Here is an 8,620-nt window from a genome sequence, read left to right as displayed (position 1 = left end):
TTGACAAGAGCTAGCGCGACATCGCGTTTTTCGCTGTTTCTACACTAGCGCGATTTGTGCGACATTTTTTTTGTATGGAGTTCGGCCGCCTGTCAGGCGACGTCGCGTTTCGTGACGGGACGTCGCGCTGTAGTGTGGACCCCGAGTTAGGGTCAGAGTGAGAGGTTTTGTGACTACACTTGCATCGCTCGATTCTGACAGAAAAATCGGTTTTTGACACTAGGAGCGTATCAGTTTTTTGGTATGGTACGCCTAATGTAGTCACGCGGTAATGTTTTGTTTTGGATGGAAAATTTTGTTTGCGGTGGAAAACAACATAAATTCTGCAACTATCGTCGGTCGCGGTCAGTGTTTCTGCAGGTGCCGGTGAAAGCTTACAAGTGTTGCAACCGAAAATTAATCCAGTTAGTTAACCAGTGCCGGCCACAAACCTTTGCTAGGGCAAGCCCCAACAAGAGAGCAAGTACAAAACAATGGATGCAGACGGCTTAAGATGTTTGCTCAGTGGAGATTATGGGCTGGTGGAGGAAGCGTTGAATAAATTCAACAAACAGGTACCGTACTACTGTCCACCCCCTTCCCAATCGGATTTATGAAACTAAGACTTCATAATACATTCCCACGGGACGCTGATACGCAACCATTGGCGTAATTTTTAATCGTTTCTTTCTCCTCCTCGCGTTCGACCTAGAATTCCCAGGTGTTCAACTTCATGCATTTCACCAGCACGGGCCAATGGGTGCTAATTTGGAACAAGCTATTTGCGTACCTGGCCGATCCGGGAATGCCGCATCGCGTTGGGTGCCTGATGGCGATTAAAGTGCTCAGTCGGGACAAAACGTATCTGAATGAAACGGTGACGGTGGAACAGCTCGACTTGCTGCTCCAGCTGGCCGGTATTGGCACGCTGGACACGTGTGAGGCCACGCAAGAGGTGCAGGTTGAGGCCCTGAAATGTCTCAGTAACATGATATTCCAAAGCACCAAGTGTCAGGAGATGTGTCTGAGCAATGCTTCCACCGAGGGCATCATCAGGCGCGTCAAAATGTACAAGTAAGAACGACGCAATCCGAGGCTTTAGAGGGAATGCTATGATCTTTTATTGTTTTATCGCAGGGAAGCACCATACGGGTATGACATAAAATATTTCGACATGAAGCTACTGTTTCTGCTGACAGCGATCAATTGTGATATTCGAGCCAAAGTGCGAGATCAGTTGCACGGTCTGGTGTATCTCGTCGAGACGTTGGATCTGTTCATGGGTCAAGCGGCAACATTTAAAGAGTTTAGCGTAAGTCCACCACTTTCTCGTTCGTCTTCGTTAATTGACTTAAAATTCCCCCCTTTGCAATAGGATAAAGATTTGGATCTGATCAACGAGGTACTGAAGGTACTCTTCAATCTCACCGTTCGCACATCGGACAACCTCGTTCCGGAGGAGGAAGAAGCGACGCAATTCCACCGGCTCGTCACCGTGCTTCATGATCTGTTCTTCTATCGCACGCTGAACCGCGACAAGATCGTCTCACTGCACTCGAACATCGTCAACCTGCTGACGAGCGTCCCGGTCAGTTGCTACGTCGAGCTGGTGACATCGCTTAGCGCCAAATGCGACAGTCCTCCGGCGCGCGGTGGCGACGACCCGATGGTGATCGTGCCGTTCGAGAGCAAAAACATGTACGTGCTGCACGTGCTGGTGGAGTTTTTACGCAAGAACTTCCAGAAGGCGGAGAAAAAGTCCGACCAGTACGAGCTGCTCTCCCCGATCCTGACCGTGCTGATCAAGGCGATCCGAGCCGATGCAATCAACCGCCGCTACATTCGCTCGGTCGTCCTACCTCCGTTAAGGGATGTACGTGATCGGCCGGAGATTGGGAAGGAGCTACGTAACTACCTGTGCTCGCTGCTGACCAGCCCCTGCACCCAAATTGCCGACCTTTCGGCGGAGCTCCTGTTTGTCCTGTGCAAGGAGAACGTCGGGCGGATGATCAAGTACACGGGGTACGGTAATGCGGCCGGGTTGTTCGCGAACCGCGGGCTTCTCGGTGGCCGAACGGCGAAGGGATGCGAGCAGTATTCATCGGACAGCGAGGACAGCGACACCGAAGAGTACAAACAGCTGCAGCACGCCATCAACCCGGTGCTCGGGTGTTACGAACCACCGAAACCGAACCCGCTGGAGGGAATGTCCGAGGAGCGCAAAGAGTACGAGGCGATGGAGCTGGTGAAGCTGATGGATAAACTGCAGCGTCAGGGTGTGATACAACCGTGCAAAATAGGCGAGGATGGCCGACCGCAGGCCGTGGAACACATTATGGAGCTGCAGGAGGAAATACCGGAACAACAGCGAGACCATAAGCGAAAAACTTGAACAAACCGAAACTAGAAGCAAGCAGCTTCCCTATCCTCCCCCCTCGATAGCTTCCCGCATTCCCGTAGCTCGTCGTAGTTCGAACGTCCGACAGGTGCGCCGATGTGTGGTTTCAAATTGCAGTATTTTCAACTATATTGACGCTGGCGAAGTTGGCTGTGCGCGCGCTTACTCGATTGGCGAAACTAACGGAACGTTAGGAGAGAAAATGAAAAAAAAACCGCTGCCAAATCTTGTTCGCTCCAACACCATTCGTCGCAGCAATCCACGATGCGCGACGGATGTTCATCGTTTGCCAAAGTCTATTTGCAGTTGCTAACATTGAAAATTGGCCACTCCATTTTATTGCAATCGCTTCCTTCGTCATAACCAATCAAAGGATATCATTAAAAGTGACCCAGTTGAGCGATTTCTTGCTCAATATTCCATTCCAAAGCCGGGACAAAACTGGCGATACCGTCAAAATTAAGATTGTCCAATTTTGAATGTTAACGACAATGCGACATCTCCATAGCGATTATTTATATTGTAGTAGGTACAATTCTTTTTCCCTGCTCTGCTGTATAGAACATGTGGATGAGAGAGCCTAGCTGTTGGTATGTCTGTATACTATTTCTGTATGTCCTGCTACCTTTGAATCACTTAACTGATTGGTACTATCTAACTAAGCACCTCCGGGATGGAACTTTCTTAAGCGTTCAAGCATAATCAATGGCACCGTTTCGGAAAACGAACGCTTTCTTATTCAATACACATAACACTCCACATGTACACACCTCGAAAGGGAAGCAAATGTTTGCAAAGTCTGCACATTTGCTGCTAGTTGTTATTTGTTGTTTTAGTTTTTAGTTTAAATTTGCCTCGTGGCCTTCGTTGTTTTATTTAACTTACTTAACTGTAGTCATAGTGTTTTTGTTGTGCTTCGCTGTCCGTTTCGACTTCCCTAAATGTTGTAGTCCTGTGAATGTATATCGACGGAAACAAATATTGGATCTCCAGCCAACTTCAGCCAATAAAATTTAACATGAGAAGAAGCTACAAAACGATATGGGGCGTGTTTGTGTTTCAATCACAATACGATTTTTATTATTTTTATCTCCTAGATTTTCGTTTGTTTGAATTAGTTGTTTTTACATTGGGTTGACAACAACCACCGCAGAATATAACAAATGAACCATTCGCTCGCTCGGTACTAGAAGTTCGCTTCCGAAAGATGTTCGTTAGATTTAATCGCTTCTACTGAATGTACTGTGGTGGCGTAGGTTTCTCGAACTCATCCAACTCGGCATCGTAGTACAGGGCGGCACGGTACGGTCTCAGTTCCCATGGTACCTGTGCGGAGAACAGACGGTTATTGGAGTCTTTCTTTTTGGAATGAAGCTGCTTCTGAATGCCCTTACCTGATCCTCCATGTACGTCAGATTGACGCCCAAATCTTCCAGCGTGGGGACACCCTTCTGCACCTCGTCGGTGTGATACTCACGCTCCACGCGTTCCGTGTGCAGATCACCGATCGGGAACGACGGTGAAAGCATTTCCGTCAGCAGGACCTTCACGCGGAACGTGGGATCGTAGCGCAGATCGTACCGATAGTAACCCCACCATTTCTCATCCTTGCGCATCACCTGATGGAACCAGTCGACCAGCGCCGACAGCTTGTAGCGACGCGGTCCCAGCGCCTGGTATGTCTTACCCTGCGAGTCTGAATCCTTGATGGCGTTAACGATGCCCTGGGCCAGATCGGCGCAGTACACGGGCTGCTTGACCGTGCGCTCACCCTTATACCAGAGTGGCATGGCGCGGAACTGTCGGCGCCAGATGTGCGCGTAGTAGCGCAGGAACCGATCCTCCTGGCCGTAGATGTCCGACGGACGGAACACAATCGCCTCGGGGAACTCTTCCCGCACGGCCTGCTCACCGTAGTACTTGCTCGACAGAAACTTGCTGCCCTCCTTGGTAAAGAACGGCTGCGGGGTCGGCGTTGCGTTCAGGCTAGAAACGTGTACAAACTTCTCCACGCCGGCCTGGCGTGCGATGCGTGCCAACCGTCTGGCGCCATCGACGTGCACGTCTTTGAAGGAGAAATTCTTGGTCTCCCAATCGCGCCCCACCAGATTGATGACGACGTTCGAGTGTTTGACCGCCTTGTAGATCGCTTCCTCGTCACGCAGATCGTACGGGTGGAACAGAACCTGGCCGAGGTCACCGACCAGCTTCAGGCGCAGCGCTTCGTAATGGTCCGCCCGGTAGGGAATGATCACCTGGCTGCCAATTTTGCCCAGCTTATTGCACACGTAGCGGCCCAAGAATCCGGTGCTACCGAACACGGTTGCCACGATGCCGTTGAAGCTGGAACGACCACCGGTACCGCGCTTCATCGCGGCCAAGTTGGTCGTCTTCAGCTTACGCGGCGCATCGGTGCTGTAGTTGGCCTTCAGGCAGACAACCCCCAGCAATCCGGTTTGTTGTTCTGTCGGAGAAACCGAAGAGATTGTAAGAAAACTATCATCCGTCGTGGACCTAAACAAATTACATAACAAACAAACGGATTTGGACGCAAAAGCGGCTCGAATTGCCGGATTTGCTCACACTATCCAACCGTCGGAACGTACTTGCCAGGTGCACCCCGTTCACCAGAATCAGCGATGCCATTTTCAGATCCAAAATCTGATTTTACGGGATCCGACTGGTCACTTCTTTCGTTTCCAAATCGCCTTTTCGTCTATTGTTTTTGAAGAAAAAATAATTTCTCTGCTGTCATTTTGGATGTCAAAATTGACCGAATGACGTTTAGGAACGAATTGAAAGTGATCTAGATAAAAATTTATTTGTAATTTTAAATAAAATAAATTCTCTTCATGATATTTCATTAAAATTCTACACAATTGAACAAACATAATTTCAATTTGTTTAGGTCCTTATAAACGTTTCAAACAGGAAAGATTCCGATTTCGGCTGGTGATGCAACCAAAATATTTACCTTTTTTGACACACGAAAGCCGGCTGTCATCGCCGGACTCGTGCCTCACGAAAATAAATCAAAAGCGCGTTTATTTGTAAATTAGTATTTTGTGTATCCCGCTTACCGCTGCTGTAGAAAATGTTACACAATGTTTTACGATTACACCAGTGTCGAAGAAAGGTGCACATTTTCCCTCACGTTCGGTGCTTGAGACGACGATGGTTTTCAACGGAAAAGCTAGAAACCCCGGAAGTGGATGTACCATTGAGCACCGGGTAATGTGAACAGGACAATCAGCTGTGGGAATTGAAAATTCTAACAGAAGTTATTTGCTTCCCACAGGCGAATTGTTAGGATATCTTCGGGAAAGTATGCCCGATTTGCCGATGGCTGCGCCGTCGTGTCGATAGGAGACACTGCCGTCATGGTGACGGCCGTTGCGAAACAAAAATCACAAAACTCATCCTTCCTGCCGCTGGTGGTAGACTATCGGCAAAAGTCTGCCGCAGCCGGTCGGATACCAACGAACTTTCTGCGCCGAGAGCTTGGTCCATCGGAGAAGGAAATCCTTTCCGCCCGGCTTGTGGACCGCTCGATTAGGCCTCTTTTCCCGGCCGAATTCCGTTACGATACCCAAATCGTGTGCAATATGCTTGCGATCGATGCAAGCAACCCACCGGATGTGCAGGCCATTAATGGTGCATCAGCTGCCCTGGCCCTGAGTGACATTCCGTGGAATGGGCCGGTCGGTGCCGTGCGCGTTGGACTGGTAGATAACGAAGTTATCATCAATCCGACGCGCAAGGAAATGCAACTGAGTGCGCTCGATCTTGTGGTGGCGGCAACCCGGCAGAATTTAGTCGTTATGCTCGAGGGTCGGGGAAACGTTGTGAACGAGAACGAGCTGCGTATGGCAATTAAAAAGGGCACCAAAGAGGCGCAGCTCATCATCAACGGTATCGAACGGTTACAGAAAGCCTTCGGAAAACCTAAACGATCACTCGAACCCTTGCCCACCGTAGACGAGGAGATTCAAGCCGCCGTGCGCACAATGTCTGAGATGCGGTTAAGGGAAATATTTCGTGACTTTTCCCACGACAAGTTCAGCCGGGATCAGGCCGTCAGCAAGACGCGCTCGGACACGATCGACAAAGTGTGGTCGAGTTATTCGAGTGCAGATCCGGGTCTCATCTCGGAAGCTTTCAACAAATTCACCAAACACGTGTTCCGTGAGATGCTGCTCGAAGAAGATCGACGCTGCGATGGGCGAGGGTTGGACGATTTGCGTAACATTAGCTGCTCGGTGAATCTCCACAAACCACTGCACGGATCGGCGTTATTTCAGCGTGGTCAAACGCAGGTCTTCTGTACGGTCGCACTCGATTCGCCCGAAAGTGCCCTCCGGCTCGATCCGGTTGCGTCACTCGACAGTGGGATGAAGTCGAAAAACTTTTTCCTTCACTACGAGTTCCCACCGTACGCGACGGGGGAAACGGGAAAGGTGGGGCCGATCGGACGGCGTGAAATTGGGCACGGCGCGCTGGCGGAGAAAGGTCTCGTACCGATCGTTCCCAACGAGCATCCGTTTACGATACGGCTCACGTCGGAGGTGCTTGAGTCGAACGGATCCAGCTCGATGGCAACCGTGTGTGCCGGTTCGATGGCCCTCATGGACGCCGGTGTGCCCGTGCAGGAAGCAGCCGCCGGTGTGGCGATTGGATTGATAACCAAGTACGAAAACGATGATACCAAACACTTACAAGACTACCGGATACTAACGGACCTCCTCGGTATCGAAGACTACATGGGTGACATGGACATGAAGGTGGCGGGCACTCGACGGGGCATCACGGCCATACAGGCGGACATCAAAGTTCCAGGCATTCCGCTAAAAGTGGTCATGGAAGCGCTTCAAAAATCCATGGAAGCACGATTTAAAATTCTCGATCTGATGGACGCAACGATCGCGTCACCACGGACTGTTCGGAAAGACAGCTGGCCCGTAACGGACCGATTAGTAATCGAGGCTCACCAACGCCCGAAGCTGCTCGGAGCGGGCGGTACTAACGTGCGCCGGTTGTATCTCGAGACGGGCGTACAGTTGACGCAGGAGGACGAAACCAGTTTCAGAATTTTCGCCCCCTCCGAAGCGGCCATGCACGAGGCGAAGGAGTACCTCGAGAATTTGATGAAAACGGAAAAGATACCGGACCTCGAATTTGGGGCCATCTACACTGCCAAGATTGTGGAGCTGCGAGACACCGGAGTGATGGTGACACTCTACCCTTCGATGCCTCCGACGTTACTTCATAATGCTCAACTCGATCAAAGAAAGGTAAGTCATGGTAGGCGATGAGATAACATAAATTAAAGTTTGTTGTACGAATCCATATTTTTAGAAGCAAATCGTTAGGATAAACTAATTTAACTTAGTTTTAATTTTTCAATTTCAACTGAAACTTCTAACACATCTGTTTTAGCACAAAATTGAAACGTTTTAAGCAGCACGACAAGCACACATCTATTAATTTATCATTATGTAAGAATAATGGTTCATGCTATGATCATGCTTTACTCAACCCAAATTTAAGGTGTTAAATCCTCACTCACTTATTCATCATTTGAAAATATTTTTTTAAATCAATTGTTAAATGTGTTTAGGTGTTTCATTCGGTATTTAACCTAACAACTTCAAAACCTAACTCTTTACCTTCATCCCAACTGTAACGATGTTCTTATTACAACGTTGACATGCATGAGTCACAAACTATTCAACATCCAAAGTAGCGGAAACATGTTTAATGCAGCGAAAAAAAACATCATAATAAAAATTTATAAACATTCAAATCATTGGAGGCAACAGTACGCTCTGTAGAAAAACTAAAAAATTAAGCTATTAAATCGTTTCCTTCGATTACACCATCGCTCTTTCACAGATCGCCCATCCCTCTGCCCTCGGTCTGCTGGTCGGTACCGAAATACAGGTGAAATACTTCGGCCGCGACCCGGTGTCCGGTTTCATGCGTCTCTCGCGCAAAGTCCTGCAAGGTCCGCCGACGGCAATGATTCGCAATCTCGATCGACCATCCCGATCGTCTCTTGCGGGCGGTTCGGATCAAGCGACGACGACGACACCCACAAACGGCACTGGTGAGGGAATCAAGGCGTAGCCTTAATCAGTTTTATTTACTGGTGCGTGGTCCACGGTCCGTGATAGAAGAAAATTAAAATAAAACGTGTACATATTGCTATTCTTAAGTTCTAAACGTTAGCCTCTCCTGATTGAT

At 49.0% G+C, this 8,620-nt stretch overlaps 3 protein-coding genes across 3 annotated transcripts; 2 read left to right on the top strand and 1 right to left on the bottom strand.

Annotated features, from left to right (window-relative positions):
• Positions 1–312: 312 nt before the first annotated feature.
• Positions 313–2,397, top strand: LOC131289176 (synembryn). The gene is made up of 4 exons (XM_058318385.1): positions 313–554; positions 692–1,053; positions 1,117–1,291; positions 1,355–2,397. The coding sequence occupies exons 1-4, from the start codon at positions 474–476 to the stop codon at positions 2,369–2,371; spliced, it is 1,635 nt and encodes a 544-aa protein (XP_058174368.1). The 5' UTR covers positions 313–473; the 3' UTR covers positions 2,372–2,397.
• A 1,030-nt stretch (positions 2,398–3,427) lies between these two features.
• On the bottom strand, positions 3,428–5,093 carry LOC131289175 (NADH dehydrogenase [ubiquinone] 1 alpha subcomplex subunit 9, mitochondrial). Its single transcript, XM_058318384.1, has 3 exons — positions 4,984–5,093; positions 3,772–4,841; positions 3,428–3,703 (listed from the first exon to the last, which is right to left on the bottom strand). Exons 1-3 carry the CDS (start codon positions 5,021–5,023, stop codon positions 3,608–3,610), a joined length of 1,206 nt encoding a protein of 401 aa, XP_058174367.1. The 5' UTR covers positions 5,024–5,093; the 3' UTR covers positions 3,428–3,607.
• A 361-nt stretch (positions 5,094–5,454) lies between these two features.
• Positions 5,455–8,586, top strand: LOC131286126 (polyribonucleotide nucleotidyltransferase 1, mitochondrial). The gene is made up of 3 exons (XM_058315016.1): positions 5,455–5,608; positions 5,676–7,668; positions 8,270–8,586. Exons 1-3 carry the CDS (start codon positions 5,472–5,474, stop codon positions 8,501–8,503), a joined length of 2,364 nt encoding a protein of 787 aa, XP_058170999.1. The 5' UTR covers positions 5,455–5,471; the 3' UTR covers positions 8,504–8,586.
• The last annotated feature ends 34 nt before the right edge of the window (positions 8,587–8,620 follow it).

Source organism: Anopheles ziemanni, chromosome 3 (assembly GCF_943734765.1).
Source record: "Anopheles ziemanni chromosome 3, idAnoZiCoDA_A2_x.2, whole genome shotgun sequence".
Classification (NCBI taxonomy): domain Eukaryota; kingdom Metazoa; phylum Arthropoda; class Insecta; order Diptera; family Culicidae; genus Anopheles; species Anopheles ziemanni.
The sequence above is the reverse complement of the archived record's forward strand: the minus strand, read 5'-3'. Positions and strand labels throughout refer to the sequence as shown.

Coding starts and splice junctions, on each gene's coding strand:
- LOC131289176 (XM_058318385.1), top strand. CDS start 474: ATGGATGCAGACGGCTTAAGATGTTTGCTCAGTGGAGATTATGGGCTG. Junction 1,054..1,116: donor AGGCGCGTCAAAATGTACAA/GTAAGAACGACG, acceptor GTTTTATCGCAG/GGAAGCACCATACGGGTATG. Junction 1,292..1,354: donor CAACATTTAAAGAGTTTAGC/GTAAGTCCACCA, acceptor CCTTTGCAATAG/GATAAAGATTTGGATCTGAT.
- LOC131289175 (XM_058318384.1), bottom strand. CDS start 5,023: ATGGCATCGCTGATTCTGGTGAACGGGGTGCACCTGGCAA. Junction 4,842..4,983: donor GAACGGGGTGCACCTGGCAA/GTACGTTCCGAC, acceptor TTTCTCCGACAG/AACAACAAACCGGATTGCTG. Junction 3,704..3,771: donor TGACGTACATGGAGGATCAG/GTAAGGGCATTC, acceptor TTCTCCGCACAG/GTACCATGGGAACTGAGACC.
- LOC131286126 (XM_058315016.1), top strand. CDS start 5,472: ATGTTACACAATGTTTTACGATTACACCAGTGTCGAAGAAAGGTGCAC. Junction 5,609..5,675: donor GATGTACCATTGAGCACCGG/GTAATGTGAACA, acceptor TGCTTCCCACAG/GCGAATTGTTAGGATATCTT. Junction 7,669..8,269: donor CTCAACTCGATCAAAGAAAG/GTAAGTCATGGT, acceptor GCTCTTTCACAG/ATCGCCCATCCCTCTGCCCT.